The following is a 20956-nucleotide window of genomic DNA, read 5'->3' as shown; positions in this document are numbered from 1 at the left end:
ATCAAAAGCCGCTGAGAGATCTAATAGGACTAGGACAGAGGAGCAATGATTAGGGGACTGGAGGCTAAAACATATGAAGAACGGTTGCAGGAACTGGGTATGTCTAGTTTAATAAGAAGAAGGACTAGGGGAGACATGATAGCAATCTTCCAATATCTCAGGGGTTGCCACAAGGAAGAGGGAGTCGGGCTGTTCTCCAAAGCACCTGAGGGTAGAACAAGAAGCAATCGGTGGAAACTGATCAAAGAAAGAAGCAACTTAGAACTAAGGAGAAATTTCCTGACAGTTAGAACAATTAATCAGTGGAACGACTTGCCTTCAGAAGTTGTGAATGCTCCAACACTGGAAATTTTTAAGAAAATGTTGGATAACCATCTGTCTGAGATGGTGTAGGGTTTCCTGCCTTGGCAGGGGTTGGACTAGAAGACCTCCAAGGTCCCTTCCAACTCTGATATTATTATTACATTCTCTATCCCTAGACAATGTTAAGAAGTGCTTGCTAATCTATCTATCTATCTATCTATCTATCTATCTATCTATCTATCTATCTATCTATCATCTATATCTATCATCTATCTATCTTCTCTCTCTCTCATCTCTCTTCTCTGTCTGTCTATCCATCTATCTCTGCGGTATCTATCTATCTATCTATCTATCTATCTATCTATCTATCTATCTATCTATCTATCTATCTATCATCAATCTATCTATCTATCTATCTATCTATCTATCTATCTATCTATCTATCTATCATCAATCTATCTATCTATCATCAATCTATCATCTATCTATCTATCTATCTATCTATCTATCTATCTATCTATCTATCTATCTATCTATCTATCTATCTATCTATCGTCTATCTTCTCTCCCTTTCTCATCTCTCTCTCTCTCTCTCTCTCTCCTCTCTCTCTCCTCTCTCGTCTATGTCTATCTATCTATCTATCCTCTCTCTCTCATCTCTCTTCTATGTCTGTCTGTCTATCTATCTATCTATCTATCTATCTATCTATCTATCTATCTATCTATCTATCTATCATCTATCTTCTCTCTCTTTCTCCTCTCTCTCTCTCCTCTCTCTCTCATCTCTCGTCTATGTCTGTCTGTCTATCTATCTATCCTCTCCTATCTATCTATCTATCTATCTATCTATCTATCTATCTATCTATCTATCTATCTATCTATCTATCTATCTATCTATCTATTATCTACATCTATCATCTATCTATCCTCTTTCTCTCATCTCTCTCTCTGTCTTTCTATCCATCCATCCATCCTATCTATCTATCTATCTATCTATCTATCTATCTATCTATCTATCTATCTATCTATCTATCTATCATTTGCACCTCTATAACTGTCTGGTTCGGTTCTGCAACCCAACAAGAAAAACACAGACTTCAGAGGATAATTAGAACTGCAGAAAAAATAATTGCTACCAACCTGCCTTCCATTGAGGACCTGTATACTGCACGAATCAAGAAGAGGGCCGTGAAAATATTTACAGACCCCTCGCATCCTGGACATAAACTGTTTCAACTCCTACCCTCAAAATGACGCTATAGAGCACTGCACATCAGAACAACTAGACACAAGAACAGTTTTTTCCCGAAGGCCATCACTCTGCTAAACAAATAATTCCATCAACACTGTCAAACTATTTACTGAATCTGCACTACTATTAATCGTCTCATAGTTCCCATCACCAATCTTTTTCCACTTATGACTGTATGACTATAACTTGTTGCTGGCAATCCTTATGATTTATATTGATATATTGACCATCAATTGTATTGTAAATGTTGTACCTTGATGAACGTATCTTTTTCTTTTATGTACACTGAGAGCATATGCACCAAGACAAATTCCTTGTGTGTCCAATCACACTTGGCCAATAAAAATTCTATTCTATTCTATTCTATTCTATTCTATTCTATTCTATTCTATTCTATTCTATTCTATTCTATTCTATTCTATTCTATTCTATTCTATCTATCTATCTAATCATTCATAGAATAGAGCTGGAAGGGACTTGAGATCTTCAAGTCCAAACCCCTTCTCAGGCAAGAGTCCTTATAGATCTATTTCTCCTCATCCTCTTCTTTCCTTATATCTCATGGCCACTGCATAGGTTTTATTATTTTATTAATTTTAAACTAAATTTTGCAAAAAAACATTTATGCAAAAATACCAAACCCACTGTAGTAATGCTGTTTGACCATAGGAGGGAGCCGGGGACTAAAACAATACCTTTCAACTACTAATTTAATAGAAGTCACACAATACATAATTTTGGAACAGTGTCTGAATTATCAGACATGGCTAGTGGAAAAAGACAGGAAAAGAGAGGTTCAAGGCAAGACATATTTTGGAAGAAGACTCAAGCGAAAAACGATAAGCGGTTTAGAGGATAGTAGGAAAGATTGAAGTAAAGATTGATAAGGAACTTGTCAGGAGATTTATCAGTTTCCTGGAGAATAAAATAAAGACACGCAATATGAAATCTACCTAGACAATAGGGCAGTTGCAGAATTCAGACAGTTCTGTCCGGATCGCTCGAACCGGTAGCGGCAACTGTGGGAGGCTCCGCCCACCCACCCACCCGGACGTAATGCGTGGCGCGCGTGGGCACATTTGCGAACTGGTAGGGAAGGTCACTGAATCCCACCTCTGCAATAGGGCCCTATTGGAATTATGAGACAAGGAATTTCTGCGGTGGTTCCAAACTCTCTTTGAAGTGTCAGGAGAAGATGTAGGATCAAGAATGAAAGCAGGACAAGGTAGGCAATTAATTCAATTAATTAAGCAAAGTACCTGAAAGCAACACTGTCTCTTTCTTTGTACCCATAGCATAAATTTATTGAGTGACATAATTCCTGGCAAGTTATCTTTGACTCCGTAAATAGCAGAGACACAAGTATAGAACGTGGACATTTGGCGTTTTGTCACTTTTTTCATAGTTCAAAATCATATCTGCACCCCCAAATTCTATGGTTTTTGCATTTGCTCCTTTGTCGCTTCCGTAAGCAAATATTTGTCACCTTTCCTTCCTAATCTTTTATAACAACAATTTTTATAGCAACAAAAACAACAACAATGTTGTGCCTCGTCCGCTTTCCCCGCAGCCGGGGCCTTCTTATCTGCTTCCGAACGCTGAGGAATGTCCTAGCATGCCTCCCGGCCCCAGCCCTGGCTCCATGCCCAGACAGGCTGAGGAAGAAGAAGCACCTCCAGCCCCTAGCCCTGGCTTCATGCCCAGGCAAACATAACAACTAGACCCCTCCCCCTCCCCCACAGCATGTGAGCCTGAGGAAGGTCAATTGCCCACAGCTGCAGACTGGAGTGACCCTCGCTTCAGGAGAATTGATAAGCGGCGTCAACAGAAGGAAGGGAGGGGCAGGCCTTAATGAGTGCTGAGTCATGGAGCCACACCCCATGGCCTATATAAAGGATCTGCTTTCTGGCAGTCTCTGAGTCAGGCAAAGTCTAATATATCTTGCTGAAGTCACTTTCTGGTCTCCTGCCTGCCTTGAGAACTTTGCTAGGACTTTGGCAGAGCTGCAGAGGCACGCCTGATTCGGATTTCCCTGACTCGGCCGTCAGCGGAGGAGTGGGACACGACAAACAATTACTTCAGTTTTCAAGGTTATTTTTTAAATATATATATATAATAATAATAATAACAGAGTTGGAAGGGACCTTGGAGGTCTTCTAGTCCAACCCCCTGCCCAGGCAGGAAACCCTACAACATTTCAGACAGATGGTTATCCAACATCTTCTTAAAAACTTCCAGTGTTGGAGCATTCACAACTTCTGCAGGCAAGTTGTTCCACTGATTAATTGTTCTAACTGTCAGGAAAGATATATATATCTTTAATGGTTTTATAGGCTTCGGACATTTGTGAGAGTGAAGTGCTCGTTATACAAGCTTTTTAATATTATTATTATTATTATTATTATTATTATTATTATTATTATTATTATTATTATTATTATTATTATTGATTTCCTAATCGGATCTTTTCTCATCTGTGGGGAACAGGAGTCCTTAACTTGAAGTTCCAGAGTATTTCACTTCCTGGAATGTTCCAGAACGAGATTTTCTCCTCTTTAATCCGCACGCTTTTCCTAGGAAGAGACAAGAGACGAAAAGAACGATGGCTCCTTTGCTCAGGAAAAGGGTGATGCAGAGAACAAGGAAGGATTGTTGCTGAGAGTCTGTGGAGAAAAGACAGTGGATTAACAAAACAGAATAGCAGAGTTGGAAGGGACCTTGGAGGTCTTCTAGTCCAACCTCCTATACCATTTCAGACAAATGACTTTCCAGCTTCTTCTTCAAAACCTTCAGTGAGGTTTCTGGTGGCAAGCAGTTCCGCTGGTTAATTGTCCTCACTGTTAGGAAGTTTCTTCTTAATTCCAGGTTGTTTCTCTCCTTGATTAATTTCCATCTGTTGCTTCTTGTTCTACCCTCTGGTGCTTTGGAGAACAGGTGGGACCCCCCCTTCTTTGTGGAAGCCCCTCCAATATTAGAAGACTGCTGTCATGTCACCCCCATGTCAATTTTGGAAAGCAATTTTCTTTTTGCTTCTTAACTGCCACATATTTTATGTTGGAAGTTGGGAGGGGGTTGTTGTTGGAGCAGTAGAAAGTTAGTCATAACAACATTCCGTATTCAAGGACTTTTGCCTGCGTCTGATGGAGACTGCCTGTCGTGTCCCACTCCTCCGCTGACGGCTGGGTCCGGGAAATCCGAATCAGGCGTGCCTCTGCAGCTCTGCCCAAAGTCCTAGCAAAGTCCTCAGAGCAGGCAGGAGACCAGTAAGTGACTTCAGCAAGATAAGTTTGACTTTTGCCTGACTCAGAGACTGCCAGAAAGTAGATCCTTTATATAGGCCATGGGGTGTGGCTCCATGACTCAGCACTCATTAAGGCCTGCCCTCCTTCCTCTGTAGCCTCCGCCTCTCCAATCTTCTGATGCGAGGGTCACACCAATCAGCTGTTGGTAATAAACCCTCCTCAGGCTCACCTGCTGTGGAGGAGGGGGAGGGGTCTAGCTGCTCCGTTTGCCTGGGCATGGAGTCAGGGCTGGGGCAGGGAGATTCTCCTTCTGCAGTTTGTGTGGGCATGGAGCCAGGACTGGGACCGGGAGGCATACATTCCTCAGTGTGCGGGAGCAGGTAAGAAGGCCCCGGCTGCTCTGAGGGCGGGCAAGACACAACACTGCCTGAAGATTGAGTGTGAAGTTGACTGCCTGCTGCTACCGGTGGCCTCCCATCGACCAGTGCACTCCCATAGGGAGGGTCTCCTCAGGGTGCCGTCAGCCAGACAATGTCAACTGGTGACCCCCAGGGGGAGGGCATTCTCTGTGGGGGTCCCAGCCCTCTGGAACGAGCTACTTCCAGGGATGCGCCAACGCCCTGACCTTGGGACCTTCCGACGCGAGCTGAAGACTCTTTTATTCCATCGCGCAGGACTGGCCTAATAGTTTTTAATGGGGTTTTTATTAGTTTTTAGAATTTTTAGCCAATTTCGAATCAGTCTTTTAAATTTGTTTTTAATTTTTGTATCCGTTGTTTTTATCAGGCTGTAAACCGCCCTGAGTCCTTTGGGAGAAGGGTGGTATAGAAATTGAAATAATAAATAAATAAATGAAGAGTTGATTGGACAATGTGATGAACTTGTGGGTGTGGGGCAGGGCTGTGAACTGTCAGCTGGGTGTGGAAAAGCTGGAAGCTTTCAGTTTCGGGTTTTCCCAGCTGTGCCAACATAACATCTCTAATAAATTGGAACTTTGAGGAACCTCCAGCCTCAGTGCTTTATTTCATAACATAACATAACATAACAACAGAGTTGGAAGGGACCTTGGAGGCCTTCTAGTCCAACCCCCTGCCTAGGCAGGAACCCTACACCATCTCAGTCAGATGGTTATCCAACATTTTCTTTAAAATTTCCAGTGTTGGGGGGTGTTCCTTGAGACCCTGACACCCTAGTCTAGTCCTTCTATTCACTAGTCTTACCCAATTCCTGCAACCGTTCTTTATATGTTTACAAGAGAAAAACTCCCTGGAAATCGGCTCAGCTTTTAGCATGGAAAGGATCACAAAGACAATGTGAACTACACAGAAGCAGGAAATATAGGCAGTCCTCGACTTATAGCAGTTTGTTTAGTGACCGTTCAAAGTTACAACGGCTCTGAAAAAATTGACTTGTGACCTTTTTTCACACAACCGTTGCAGCAATCCCCAAGGGTCACAGGGCCAAAATTCAGATGCTTGACAACTGACTCGTATTTATGACGGTTTGCTGTGCCCCTCCTGGCGTCATGCGTTCCCCTTTTGTGATCTTCTGACAAGGAAAGTCAATGGGGAAGCCAGATTCACTGAACAGCTGTGGCAAGAAAGGTCGTAAAAATGGAGCAAAACTCACTTAACACATGCTTCACTTAACAACAGAAAATATGGGCTCAATAGTGGTCATAAGTCGAGGACGACCTACACTGGTTCCTAATTTCATATAGTGTCAAACAAATCTGGGGGGAAAAGCCAACCCTGCATAAAACCTCTGAAGGAAAGTTTAGAAAGTTCACATTTACTTTCTGATTTTTTGAGCGGCCTCGTAATGAAGAGACTGGTGGTTTCACTGGCCGGAGGCTGGGAATCCTGCAGGACTTGGCAAAGGAACATAGAGGAGTTCCTGTCTTTGGTGGCCATCACCTCCATGAAGCTCTTGAAGGAAAAGGTCCCATCAGGATTTGAAATTCTCAGGGCAACCGTTCCTTTTTCGCTTGGGGCATCCTTGGCAAACAACTCCACTGTTGCATCTTCTGGATAAAAGCTTTCTGCATTGCAAGTGACCATCAGTGAGCAATTTTGCAGATGACACCATGTGAGCAAATTTGCAGATGACACCAAGCTGGCAAGAATAGCCAACACTCCAGAAGATAGGCTCAAGTTACAGAAGGATCTTGACAGACTTGAACATTGGGCGCTATCTAACAAAATGAAATTCAACAGTGAAAAAAGTAAGGTTCTACATTTAGGCCAAAAAACCAAAATGCACAGGTACCGTATATGTGGTACCTTGCTCAATAGTAGTACCTGTGAGAGGGATCTTGGAGTCCTAGTGGACAACCATCTAGATATGAGCCATCCGTGTGCAGCAGCTGCTAAAAAAGCCAACACAGTTCTGGGCTGCATCAACAGAGGGATAGAATCAAGATCACGTGAAGTGTTAGTGCCACTTTATAATGCCTTGGTAAGGCCACACTTGGAATCCTGCATCCAGTTTTGGTCGCCACGATGTAAAAAAGATGCTGAGACTCTAGAAAGAGTGCAGAGAAGAGCAACAAAGATGATTAGGGGACTGGAGGCTAAAACATATGAAGAACGGTTGCAGGAACTGGGTATGTCTAGTTTAATAAAAAGAAGGACTAGGGGAGACATGATAGCAGTGTTCCAATATTTGAGGGGTTGCCACAAAGAAGAGGGAGTCGGGCTGTTCTCCAAAGCACCTGAGGGTAGGACAAGAAGCAATGGGTGGAAACTGATCAAAGAAAGAAGCAATTTAGAACTAAGGAGAAATTTCCTGACAGTTAGAACAATCAATAAGTGGAACGACTTGCCTGCAGAAGTTGTGAATCTTCCAACACTGGAAATTTTTAAGAAAATGTTGGATAACCATCTGACTGAGATGGTGTAGAGTTTCGTGCCTGGGCAGGGGGTTGGACTAGAAGGCCTCCAAGGTCCCTTCCAACTCTGTTGTTGTTATGTTGTAATTCAGCTGGACGGGGGAAGGTGGAATGGTCTCCAGATGCATTTTGGGAGGAACTGAGCAAAGAAAGCCAAAGAGAAGAGTCAAGAAGAGCTTCGGACTCCTGGTTCCTGTGGGCAGAAGATCAACTGATTCTTCTCTCCGATTGTGGCATTGAGGAAACCAGTAGGTTCCCTGAACACAACCCTGGTGTGTAAAATCTAGAGCTTGGTGGCAGGAAACCCAAGATCAGAACTGAACCAGTGGTGGGACTTTGTTGTGTCTGCACCCCCCGAGCCGGGCCTGCTGCCAGAAAGTAACTTGGACAGTGAGGGGGAAGGGCCGTCAGGACTTACCTTGGGAGCACCAGCTTCCCTGGCTCAGCTCCAGGAGCCAGAAACAGGCCAGGTGGAAGAGATAATGAGGCCTCCATCCCCTGACTCTTCCCCCGCCCAGGCCACGCCTGCAGACCCAGCTAACAGCAATCAGGCTTGGCAATCAGGCTTGGTTTCGTAGGCAGGAGAGGAGGGAACAACAGAAGCAAGGGTGGGGCAGGCCTAGGAAGTGCTGAGTCATGGAACCACACCCCACAGGATATAAAAGGCAGCCAGAGCTGCTGTGTCTCTTTGTATCAGGCAAATCCACTGATTAAGAACTGAAGTTTGTGACTCACCAGTGTCGTGGAAGATAACGGAGGCTCTTGGCAGACGCTGGCTATTCTGCTGCCAGAGCTGATAGTGACGGCTAATTAAGCCATCATTCGGACGGAGGCGAGGGAGGACAGAACAGATCAGCTGGTTTGCACCGGTTCAGCCGAACTGGTTGTTAACTTTCTGTGCAGTTCGGTGAACCGGCTGAATTCATCACCACGCCTGGGCCCTCCTCACGGCTCACCCCCTCCCCTCTCAGGCACTTTTTGCCTCCCCCGCCTCTCTTGAACCATTTTGGCATCTCGACTAAAGCAAAGTGAAACAATTAGAAAAAAGTGAAAAAAGATGATTAGGGGACTGGAGACTAAAACATATGAAGAACGGTTGCAGGAACTGGGTATGTCTAGTTTAATGAAAAGAAGGACTAGGGGAGACATGATAGCAGTCTTCCAATATCTCAGGGGTTGCCCCAAAGAAGAGGGAGTCAAACTATTCTCCAAAGCACCTGAGGGTAGAACAAGAAGCAACGGGTGGAAACTAATCAAGGAAAGAAGCAACCTAGAATTAAGGAGAAATTTCCTGAAAGTTAGAACAATTAATCAGTGGAATGACTTGCCTGCAGAAGTTGTGAATGCTCCAACACTGGAAATTTTTAAGAAAATGTTAAAATGTTGGATAGCCATTTGTCTGAAATGGTGTAGGTTTTCCTGCCTGGGCAGGGGGTTGGACTAGAAGACCTCCAAGGTCCCTTCCAACTCTGTTATTATGTTATGTTAATTCCAGGACAATTCAGGATTAAATATATATCTCCCACATTTCCTTGGGAAAGGAATCAGACATAGGAGATCTTTCTAAAGACTTGCTCCCCGCAAACACAGCCCTCTGAGGAAGCATGGGCTGAGAAAGTACGGCTGGTCTCAGTTCACTTCCATGGGATGAGTGCCTAGATCTTCCTGGTGCCATTCTCTCTGCTGTGGTGGTGGCAGTGGTGAAATCTGAACCGGTTTGCTACTGGTTTGCTGGCCATGCATGTGCGTTATGTGCCAAGTGCGCACTGCGCACTGCGCACACGCAAGCACCAAAAGGAGGCTTGGCAAGGTAAGTAGAACAGGCAGCAACGGGGGGATCAGCTGTGCGGTGCGATTCAGTTTTGCTAGAAAGCAGAATTTCCTGCTTTCTAGCAAAGCTAAACCTCGCGGCACAGCTGATTGTTGGAAATACTGATTCGGAGAAGCCAGTAGCCTTTTTTAAACTACCAGTTTACCGGAACCTGTAGCTTTTTTTTTTTTACCACCGATTCACTTGAACCGGAGTGAACCAGTAGCATTTCACCCCTGCATGGAGGGCCTCAGGTCTCAGCTCACTTTGATTAGATTTCAACTCCCAGAATTCCTCAGCCAGCTTTGCTGGCTGAGGAACTCTGGGAGTTGAAGTCCACAAGTCTTAAAGTGGCCAAGGTTGGAGACCCCTGCTCTACAAGGTGTAGACTCCATAATCTCCTCCCTCTCTGCAACTCAAAGTTCACCTACCTCTTAGGACATCACCAAGTCGGAAGTTCTCCTGAGATTTCTGAGCTGAGTTGTGTTGGATCTGGCAGGTCAGCTGTGACCTCACATCTTCTTGCCGAAGCAGGATTTCCACACTGCTTGTCACATGGTAGGTCCTTCCCCCCTTTAGTTCAACAGGTGAGATTTTGGTCTGGTTAGGCTGTATCGTTTCTCCATCCTTCATCCAAACAACTTTGATGTCTTTGGAGGGGAAGTTATTTGCAAAGCATTTGAAAGAGGCCTGAGATCCTGCCGTGATTCTGCCTTGGGGCCCACGAATCTGAGGCTGAGATGGCTCAACTGAGGGAAAAAGTAGAGTGACATCAATTGACGTTCCTCAGAAACCACACAGGAGTCTCCAAGAGTGTTTTTGGTCACAGAGAAAGAGCTTCCGAACATGGGATTTGCTTCCATATGACTGGGACCATCTCCCTCCATCCCACCAAACGAGGGAGGGAGGGCTACCTACCAATTAGTGCCCACAGTGCCTTTCCCTGGAGCCTGTTGTCTTTCTGGGAACCCTTGGTCTGAACTTCACACAACAGTAGGCATCTTCAGGACAGTTCTACCCCTGAGGGTAGAAGTTCTACCCCTGAGAGTAGAACAAGAAGCAATGGGTGGAAACTGATCAAGGAGAGAAGCAACTTAGAACTAAGGAGAAATTTCCTGACAGTTAGAACAATTAATAAGTGGAACGACTTGCCTGCAGAAGTTGTGAATGCTCCAACACTGGAAATTTTTAAGAAAATGTTGGATAACCATCTGACTGAGATGGTGTAGGGTTTCCTGCCTGGGCAGAGGGTTGGACTAGAAGACCTCCAAGGTCCCTTCCAACTCTGTTGTTATATTATGTTATATTATAGATTGTTGGATGTTGATGCTGAACTTTGTGTCGGCTTCTGGGATGACCCTCTCTCTCTCTCACACACACACACACACACCCCTGGTTAGTCTCTCTTTTCTGAACTTTTTTCCAAAGTCTCAAATCTTTTTTGTGGCATGGTGACCAAAATCGGTTGCAGTATGCCAGGTGTGATCTTACTCAAGTTTTATAAAGTGTGAAGTATTACTACCGCTTTATAAAACCTTAGTAAGACCACACTGCCACCGATTTTGGTCGCCGTACTATAGCGTCAGGGAAAGGGAGGGATCAGAGGGAGTAGGCCTGGGTAATTCCACCACCTGGCTGGCTTCCTGCTCTGAAGGCTGAGCCAAAGGAACACACGCTGTATGAGTGAGGTTTATCGGGCTTCTCCTTTCACTCCTTGAATCCTCTCCGGGCATAGTGCCAGGGCCGGGGGCTGGAGTCATGACAGGCCGTTCATCTTCATTATCAGACTCGGAGTCTGATAAAAGGCCCGGTTGGAGACCGGAGGGGCCCGGCTGAGGAGAGGAGGGAGAACGAGTCACAACACTTCCCTTCCAGATGTTGGAATCTACCAGTAATTGAAGGTGTCCATACCTCAAGGACCAGATCAAATCAGGTGGTCCCCTTTGATCTCCAGAACTTCAGAGCTCTGATGCTCTATCTCACTTGTTGATGTAGCTACTTGGGTGGGAAGCAATGGAAGAAATCTTTTCCTCCCCAAATCTAACACTTGGCACTGGCCTTTGCTGTGGAATCCGCTCATCTCAATGTTCAAAGAAGCCCATCAGGTCTGCAGCAACCTTAATATTCATCTCGCACTGGATTTTTTCTCCTTGATGATCTTTCCCCTCTTTATTTTTATCCTCTTGGTCTTTCTCTTGTATCTCCTGCCGCTGTTCATCTTGGCTGGCCGATTCCAATTCCTCCTTACTACTATATTCTTCCTCTGAGCCAGCTAGCCTGTCCTACAGTTCTTGAGCTTCCTCCATAACTGTCAATTTTAATCCTTTTATTATTATCTTGCAATGGATTTTATTCCAGTAGCAAATCTGAGGATGGAATCTGTCTGATCTCAACTGCCAACACTCACCCAGATCTTGCAGTAGGAGGAGCAGCAGCAGCAGCTGAAGAGGACCACAGATTATCTTGAAGGACCTCAAGGCTGCCATGCCGATAGCAGCAGAAGAGTCAACTGAGCTGACTTTGGCTTAGCCCAGCAGATCTTTCCTCCAGAGGGAGGAGCAAAAGAGGAACCCCCATTTCCTTTTCATAAAGTTGGACCGACGTCTCAAGTTAGAATTTCTGGGTAAGCGACAGCATCCGGTCAATGAGGTCAGAGAAGTCCTTCTACTTACTCAGGGGCAATAAAAACCATCTCTAAATCATCAATGTTCAATGCCTAACCTTCCTGTCATCCCAAAAGTTAGAAAGTTAGTGTCAGGGTTCCGAGTAACACCCCCAACGAAAGAAATGCCCAAATGTAAAAAATGGCTTCCAGGTCTGAGAGTTAGACTTTACTACAAGGTCCTGTCAAAACTTTGGTTACATCCTGAAACCAATGGATCGCTGAGGCTTTGAAGCAGTGGTGGGATTCAGTCAGTTCGCACCACTTCGGGAGAACCGGTTGTTAACTTTCGGAGCAGTTTGGCAAACTGGTGGTTGGAAGAAATCATTAGGGCAGAGAACCAGTTGTTAAATTACTTGAATCCCAGCACTGCTTTGAAGGTATGATCGCACCTGTGCTGCCTCTCTTGACATGGTTCAGGGATCAATTGTGGATCCTGAAAAGGGGCAAGAGAAACCTAGAGTACCAATGGAGAACTGGGAGGGATCCATCCGAGAGGACATGAGTTAGAGCTGCTATAAAAGTGGATCTTGTGTTAGTAAGAGTGCTAAAACCACACTAATCTTCGGCCCATATTGGATCCACCGAATGTCATCTGAAAGCTTGGTTCAGCATCTGCCGGTCTCTCCTAAGGAAGAAGGGTTCAGGGGATCATATTTTGTGCTGTGCAGAGAAGAAGAGAAGAGAAGAGAAGAGAAGAGAAGAGAAGAGAAGAGAAGAGAAGAGAAGAGAAGAGAATGTAGAATGGAATGGAATGGAATGGAATGGAATGGAATGGAATGGAATGGAATAGAATGCAGAATGGAATAGAAGAGAAGAGAAGAGAAGAGAATGCAGAATGGAATAGAATAGAATAGAATAGAATAGAATAGATTTAAACTTAATGTCAACGGCTTTAATCTAGATTGCAGAAAATATGACTTCTGTAACAGAATCATCAGTGCTTGGAATACTTTACCTGACTCTGTGGTCTCTTCCCACAATCCTAAAAGCTTTAACCAAAAACTTTCTACTATTGACCTCACCCTATTCCTAAGAGGACCATAAGGGGCGTGCATAAGCGCACAAACGTGCCTACCGTTCCTGTCCTGTTGTTTTTCTTTTCTTCTATACCTTTATATACTATATAACCTTTCTGTATGATAGTTACATATATTGTTGTGACAAAATAAATAAATAAATAAATAAATAAATAGAATAGAATAGAATAGAATAGAATAGAATAGAATAGAATAGAATAGAATAGAATAGAATAGAATAGAATATCCAAAGTGGGACTTTTGTGTAATGGTCTTTCTTAATTTAAGTGAATACTACCAGGAGTAAGCTTCAAAAATTTTAGCAAGGGGTTCTCTGCCCAGTTGCTGATGGCCATGGTGGGTGTGTCTTGTCGGTCTCCTGCGCCAAGATGGGGACGAGGCTTTTTGCCCTCCCTGGGCTCTAGAGGCTTTCCTTGAGCCTCCAGGAGGGTAAAAACAGCCTCCCCAGGCTCTGGAGGCCTTCCCGAACTTCCAGTAGGCCCGTTTTTTGCACTCCCTGAGCCTCTGTGCACACGCTGCACTTACCTGCATACAAAACGGGCCACTTGGGGACTCCTGAGAAGGGAGGGGAGGGGTGGGCGGGACTGCTGTGACCCAGACCCAAGTAGGTAGCAACAAACTCAGTCCATGGAAAAACAAACTTTATTCGAACAGCTGGGAATTACTTCATTCCCAGCGTCGTTCAACTCAAAGTGAAACAAATGCCTCCCAACACAAATTCCTCAGTTATCTCACAAACCTTAGTCCAATTAGGCAAACTGCCAAAGGCCCTTCCTGGCAAATGTCCAAAAGCCACAAAAACAAAGTCATACACAAAGCAGAAGACGGAGCAGAAGATGCAGCTACAATGTTGTTTTCTGGCAAAGCTGAAACACCGGTGCTGGTCTGTTTTAAGCCTTATGAGAGGGGCCAATCATCTCTTGGCCCTACTCCCGAGTCGTCCTTTTTGCTTGAGCTGCTCTTGCCTTCTGGCAGCTCTTCTTATGCGTGCATGAGGAACAGGCTCCTACTGTTCCTCTGCCTCTCTATTATCAGTCTCTGGAGGTTCTGCAGTCCGCACCTCACTTCCCGATGGCCCTGGCCCCACCTCAGCCTCATCGCTGTCCGACTCCATGCCAGCTCCGTAGGCTGCTGGCGGATCACAACAGGGACCAGCCAGGTGTGGGATTTGGGGGTTCTCCGAACTGCACAGAATGTTAGCTAGAGGTTCTCCCAAACCCCTGCGAACCCCCAGCAGCCCCACTCCTGAATACACCCCTCCCCCCGGATCCCTCCATCCCTCAATTCCTCAGATGTGCCAGAAAAACAGGGCCACCACCTCCTCCGCATCTTTCCTACAAGAAGTAAAATTTCAAATATTCTGAACGGAACAGGAGTCTGCGGTGAAATCTTACTCAATCTGTAGTTAAGGGCTATCGAGTCCTTCATCTGTTTCCTCTTTATCGGAGGGGCCGATCCATTTCCTAAGAGGAAAAACACCCATTTCTCACCACTGGAGGTTTTTAAGAAGAGATTGGGCCATTGTTTTTCTGAAAGGGTCTAAGGCAGGTGTCTGCAAACTTGGTTAAGACTTGTGGACATCAACTCCCAGAGTCCCTCAGCCAGCAAAGCTGGGAGTTGAAGTCCACAAGTCTTAAAAGAGCCAAATTTGCAGACCGCTGGTATAGGATCTCCTGCTTGAGCAGGGGGTTGGGCTAGAAGACCGTTCGAAGTTACGACGGCACTGAAAAAAGGGACTTAGGACCATGTTTCACACTTATGACCGTTGCAGCATTCCCCGTGGTCATCTGATCAAAATTCAGATTGTTTGGTGACTGGTTCATATTTATGACGGTTGCGGTGTCCCCGGGCCACGCGATCCGCTTTTGCGACCTTCTGACGAGCAAAGTCAATGGGGAAGCCAGATATTCGTGGTGACTAACTTAACCGCTGCGGTGATTCACTTAACAACGGTTGGCAGGAAAGGTTGGAAAACGGGGCAAAATTCACTTGTTTCGCTTAGCAACAAGAAATGTCGGGTTCAAATTCAGCGGTGGGTTTCAAAAAACTTTTATTACTGGTTCTGTGGGCGTGGCTTGGTGGGCGTGGCTTGGTGGGTGGGGCAGGGGAAGGTTACTGCAAAATCCCCATTTCCTTCCAATCAGCTGGGACTTGGGAGGCGGAGAATAAATGGGGGCGGGGCCAGTCAGAATTTTTACTACCGGTTCTCCAAAAATTTCCGCTACCGGTTCTCCAGAACTGGTCAGAACCTGCTGAAACCCACCTCTGGTTCAATTGTGGTCGTAAATCGAGGACTACCTGTACCCACAGATCCTCTGTCTTGCTAGGGTTGAGGTGGAGTCCGTTTCATCCCATCCGGTCCCCAATTTCCTTTGTATTTATTTATTAGTTTATAATATGTAGTACAAAAACAGAAAATAAAATTTTTGTATATGCATTTTTTTGATGTTTGAATATGTACAAATATATTCCTACAGGCAGTTCTCAACTTACAACAATTCATTTAGTGACCTTTTCAACATACAACGGCACTGAAAAGAATGACTTATGATCTTTTTTTCACACTTAACGACCGTTGAAGCATGTGGCAGGATGTGATCAAAATTGAGACGCTTGGCAACCGGTTCACATTTATGATGGTTGCAGCATACTGGGGGGGGGTCACGTGATCCCCTTTTGTGACCTTCTGACAAGCAAAGTCAATGGGGGCAACCAGATTCACTTAACGACCGTGTTGCTAATTTATCAACTGCAGTGATTCACTTAACGACTGTGGCAAGAAAGGTCGTAACATGGGGCAAAGCTCGCTTAACAAATTTCTGGCTTAGTGACATAAATTTTGGGCTCAGTTGTGGTTGTAAGTCGAGGACCACCTATACTTATAATTTGCTGAGAAGAATATCAGGAACCACTTCATTATATCTGTTTTTCTTTTTTCTTTTTCTTCAGCATTTTTTCTTTCCTTCTTTCTTCCTTCCTCCTTCCTTCCTTCCTTCCTTCCTTCCTTCCTTCCTTCCTTCCTTCTTTCTTTCTTTCTTTCTTTCTTTCTTTCCCTTTTTTTTCTTTCTTTTTTCTTCTTTTTTCTTCCTTACTTTACATACAGAGGGAGCCAGTTTACTGGTTAAGGCACCAGGCTGCAAGCCAGGAGACTGTGAGTTCGAGTCCCGCCTTAGACGGGTCTACATTTAGCAAAATATCTTGCAAGGCAGCCTCCATGTTGCTTTATTTGGAAAAGGCCAAGGAGCAAGAGAGCCACTGCTACTTTATTCAGGAAAAGCCCCAAATAGAGACCATGGATGGATTGTCCCGGTAAACCTGTGGAGAAAAGACAGGGGAGTGTTTTTGATTTATTTGTAATAAAACAGAGAAGAATAGATTAGATTGGATTGGATTGGATTGGATTGGATTCGATTCGATGGCATGGCATGGCATAAAATAGAATGGAATAGAATAGAATAGGGAATAGCATGGGATGGGATGGGATGGGATGGAATATAGACTAGACTAGACTAGACTAGAATAGAATAGAATAGCATAGCATAGGGCATAGCAAGGGATGGGATGGGATGGGATGGGATAGGATAGAATAGAATAGAATAGAATAGAATAGAATAGAATAGAATAGAATAGAATAGCATAGGGAATAGCATGGGATGGGATGGGACGGGACGGGACAGGACGGGACGGAACAGAACAGAACAGAACAGAACAGAACAGAATAGAATAGCATAGCATAGGGAATAGCATGGGATAGAATAGAATAGAATAGAATAGGAATGGAATGGAATCGGATAGGATAGGATAGGATAGGATAGGAATGGAATAGAATAGAATAGAATAGAATAGAATAGAATAGAATAGAATAGAATAGAATAGAATAGAATAGAATAGAACAGAACAGAACAGAACAGGAAAGGAATGGAATAGAATAGAATAGAATAGAATAGAATAGAATAGAATAGAATAGAATAGAATAGAAAATAGACAATAATAGGCATACATTAAAATGAAATTTCATTGCAAACAACTCTCAAGGGTCTCCACCTCTAATATGCACAACATAAACATGACAAAATAAATAATACAATAAATAATACAATAAATAATAATATAAAATAAATACAAAATTATGCATGTACCCACGTATATTGTATGACACGGAGAAACAACACACTAGTTCGGATGTATACATGTGCATGGCGAGAGGAACAAATCTTGCGAGTTAGCCAGACGGATGGCCCAGGGCACAAAGCTGTTGCAGAATCTGTTAGTCCTGCTAGAGATACTTCGAAGCCTCTTCCCAGAGGGGAGCCACAGAAACAGACCATAAAGTTGGTGTGTGGAATCTTTTAACAATGCTTCCAACTCTAAGCACAGAGGATGCTACACAAGGCTTTGAGCGCCCTCTACTGCTGGAAAAGTCCTGATATATTTTTTTTCTTATTAAAGACAGAAGAAGCCAGCAGCCGCTGTTTTGAGACACAAAATGTTCGTCAAGTTCCCTTATTTGTGTGGGAAATTGTGACCCGGGAAAAAAAACCTTGAGGTTGAGGTTCTTAATAAAGGAAGATTTCATTTGCTATGAGAAGCTACAGCCTTGGGGTGGCTGAGTGAAGGGTTGGGAGAGAAGGAAGCGGAGAAGAGGGGACCCCACGGGATAGACGCGCCAGCAGGAGAATGCAAAGTCCTTGGGGACACTCTGAGCTTGGTTGTTGGCTTGCAGGTGTTGTATTACCCAGCTAGGTAACATCATCAGGGATAGAAGGGAGCAGGGTTTGCAAAATGATGATGGAGGAGGAGGAGGAGGAGGAGGAGGAGGAGGAGGATTATTGTAGGATCCTTGCTGTTCTCTAGGCTTGGCTGTTGACATGCAGATGTTTCAATATGTTTCAATGATGTTAACTAGGTAACATCATCAGTGCTAGAAGGGTATGTGAGGAGGAAGAGGAGGAGAAAAGAGGAGAAGGAGGACGTAGAAGGAAGAGGGAAAGAAGAAGAAGAGGGAGGGGAGGGGGAGGAGGAGAGGGAGAGGGAGGAAGAGGAGGAGGAGGAAGGGGAGGAGGAAGAGGAGAAAAACTTGGTGCTCTCTGAGCTTGGCTATTGGTTTTCAGATGTTTCAATACCCAACTATGTAACATCATCAGTACAAAGTAACATCATCGGACTCTAACTGATAAGGTTTCCTAGTTGGTCAATGAAACACCAAAGACTCCACAATTTAACAAGATTTCCTTTTACAGAAGCTACCTTAGATCCAGCTGTGGCCCGAAAGAAATGACGCTTCTTCACGCCTAGCTTGTTCACACTCACCTTCTACAACCACCTGAGTCCCTGGTCCTTTAAGCCATTCCGTAGTTCCTTGATACCCTTTCTTCTCCTTCACACAGTAATAAGTCCCCGCGTCTTCCAGAGTAACATTACGGATGGAGATGGTGAAATCCGTGCTAGAACCTGGAAAATTCCTTGTTATTCTTTCCTCTTTTTCATCAGTCTGAACATCTAAGTAGATGAGCTTCCGCTGAGGTCCTTCTCCCAAGTACCATTTCACAGGACCAGGTGTGTGGTCACCAGACACTTTGCACTCCAGGTGGAGAACTTCCCCTTTTACGACCGAAACAGACCTCTGAGGTTGCGACAGCCATGGATCCTTGGCCTTAACACCTGAGTAAGAGGAACTCAGATTGTAGTTAAACCACAGCATCCTAGGGCAGGAGTCCTTATACCAGCCCAGTCAAAGGGTCGTCCAACTTTCCTTGAAGACCTCTAGTGATGGAGCACCCACAACCTCAGGAGGAAAGCTACTCCATTGATCTGTCTACTCTAAAGCCTTGCGGCCTGATCACTCACCTCCGTTACTTGCCGAAGACAGGCTGGAAAGCACAATGAAAAACAGACCGGAAAGGTAGGCACCACAAGCCATTGGAAAAGCTGGTTTCGTTAAAATGACAGGTCTCGGGTCTCCTTGATTGGGGCATGAACCGGTCTGGATTGTCACCCACACAATCAGATGCTTCTCTGTGTAGTGTCTGGCTTGCAGATTTGCCAACTCTTCAAAAGGGAAGTCGCAACAGGAAACTGATTTGACATGTCGTATGTGTTTTGGTTGTGTTACATTTGGGGAAGAATACTGTGGGAAAATAAAGAAAGATCTCCCATAAATGTCTGATTAACCCCAGAAGGATTTTTCAAAGGAGAGAGAGAGAGAGAGAGAGGGAGGGAGAGAGAGAGAGGGAGGGAGAGAGAGAGACGGAGAGAGAGAGAGAGACGGAGAGAGAGAGAGGGAGAGAGAGGGAGGGAGAGGGAGGAGGAGAGGAGGGAGGAGAGGGAGGAGAGAGAGGAGAGAGAGGGAGGAGAGAGGAGGAGAGGAGAGAGAAGAGAGGAGGGAGGAGGAGAGAGGGAGGGAGGGAGGGAGGGAGAGAGGAGGGAGGGAGAGGAGGGAGGGAGAGGGAGGGAGAGAGGGGAAGGAGGGGAGAGAGAAGGAGGAGAGAGAGGAGGTGGGGAGAGGAGGGAGGGAGGAGGAGGGAGAGGGGAAGGAGGGGAGAGAGAGGGAGGGAGAGAGAGAGGGAGGGAGGGAGAGAGCAGAGAGAGGGAGAAAGGGAGGGAGGGAGGGAGAGGGAGGGAGGGAGAGAGAAAGAAAGAGGGAGGGAGGGATAGAGAGAAGGAGGGAGGGGGAGAGGGAGAGAGGGGGAGAGAGAGAGGAGGGAGGGGAGAGAGAGGGAGGGAGGAAGTGGGAGAGAGAGGGAGGGAGGGAGGGAGAGAGAAATAATTGTGAGAGGGATCTGAGTGTCTTAGTGAACCACCACTGAAGACATGAGCCAGCCATGTGCTGCAGCTGCCCAAAAGACCAATGCAGTCCCAGGTTGCATCAACAGAGCGATAACTTAAAGTGTTACTTAGTTTTATACTACACTGGTAAGACCACGCTTGGAATACCGCGTCCAATTCTGATCACCGCAACGCGCAAAAAAAAGAAGTTGAGACTCTAGAAAGAGTGCAGAGAAGAGCAACAAAGATGAGGAGGAGGTTTAAACATACGAACAGCAGTTGCAGGAATTGGGTAGGTCTAGTTTACCAAAAAGAAAGGCTCAGGGGAGACATGATAACCATGTCTTAATATTTGAGGAGGGGCTTCTACAAAGAAGGAGTCAAGCCCCTGAAGGCAGGACAAGAAACAATGGAAGGAAACTAACCAAGGAGACAAGCAACCTAGAACGAAGGAGAACTTTCCTGACAATGAGAACAATTAACCAGTGGAACGACTTGCCACCAGAAGTTGTAGGTGCTCCATCACTGGAGCTTTTCCAAAAAGAGACTGGACAGCCATTTGAACAGGATGGTATAAGCTCTCTTGCCTTGAGCAGGGGTTGGATTATAAGACCTTATAGGTTCCTTCCAGCCCTCGGATTCTATGTTTTAATTGTACCCAGAAAGAGATTGCTACCTAATGTAGCTCATCTCAGAGTGGTATTAAATGTGCCACTGTTGGGACCTCCAAAACTATTATCAGAGTTGGAAGGGGCCTTGTAGGTCATCTAGTCCTGCCCCACTCCATTCGGGACCAATTGTAGCTTCCTGTTCTGACTTAGGCTTCCTGAGACAGTAAACAGCACACGATTAGCCCCAAAAACTCCCTTTTTATTTCAATGGCTGTGAATTCTGTTCATTCACGGCCCGTGATGAGTCACAAAGAGTTGGTAAAGAGTCCGACAGAAGTCTGCCACAGTCCTTTGGGATAAGGCTGATAAGCATCCACCTTT

General features: G+C 45.0%; 1 protein-coding gene across 1 annotated transcript; it reads right to left on the bottom strand.

The window, feature by feature from the left end:
• Nucleotides 1-15353: 15353 nt before the first annotated feature.
• Nucleotides 15354-19202, bottom strand: LOC131195368 (tyrosine-protein phosphatase non-receptor type substrate 1-like). The gene is made up of 3 exons (XM_058177212.1): nucleotides 19047-19202; nucleotides 18510-18860; nucleotides 15354-16514 (listed from the first exon to the last, which is right to left on the bottom strand). Exons 1-3 carry the CDS (start codon nucleotides 19117-19119, stop codon nucleotides 16369-16371), a joined length of 570 nt encoding a protein of 189 aa, XP_058033195.1. The 5' UTR covers nucleotides 19120-19202; the 3' UTR covers nucleotides 15354-16368.
• Between the last annotated feature and the right edge of the window lie 1754 nt (nucleotides 19203-20956).

Source organism: Ahaetulla prasina, chromosome 3 (assembly GCF_028640845.1).
Source record: "Ahaetulla prasina isolate Xishuangbanna chromosome 3, ASM2864084v1, whole genome shotgun sequence".
Classification (NCBI taxonomy): domain Eukaryota; kingdom Metazoa; phylum Chordata; class Lepidosauria; order Squamata; family Colubridae; genus Ahaetulla; species Ahaetulla prasina.
Note: the sequence above shows the minus strand (reverse complement) of the source record. Positions and strands in the feature narration are given on the sequence as shown.

Excerpts from the sequence above, each read along its gene's own strand:
- LOC131195368 (XM_058177212.1), bottom strand. The coding sequence starts at position 19,119 with ATGGCTTGTGGTGCCTACCTTTCCGGTCTGTTTTTCATTGTGCTTTCC. Across the intron at positions 18,861-19,046 it reads GTCTTCGGCAAGTAACGGAG|GTGTTAAGGCCAAGGATCCA; the intron begins GTGAGTGATCAG and ends CCTCTTACTCAG. Across the intron at positions 16,515-18,509 it reads GACTCAGGTGGTTGTAGAAG|GTTTACCGGGACAATCCATC; the intron begins GTGAGTGTGAAC and ends TTTTCTCCACAG.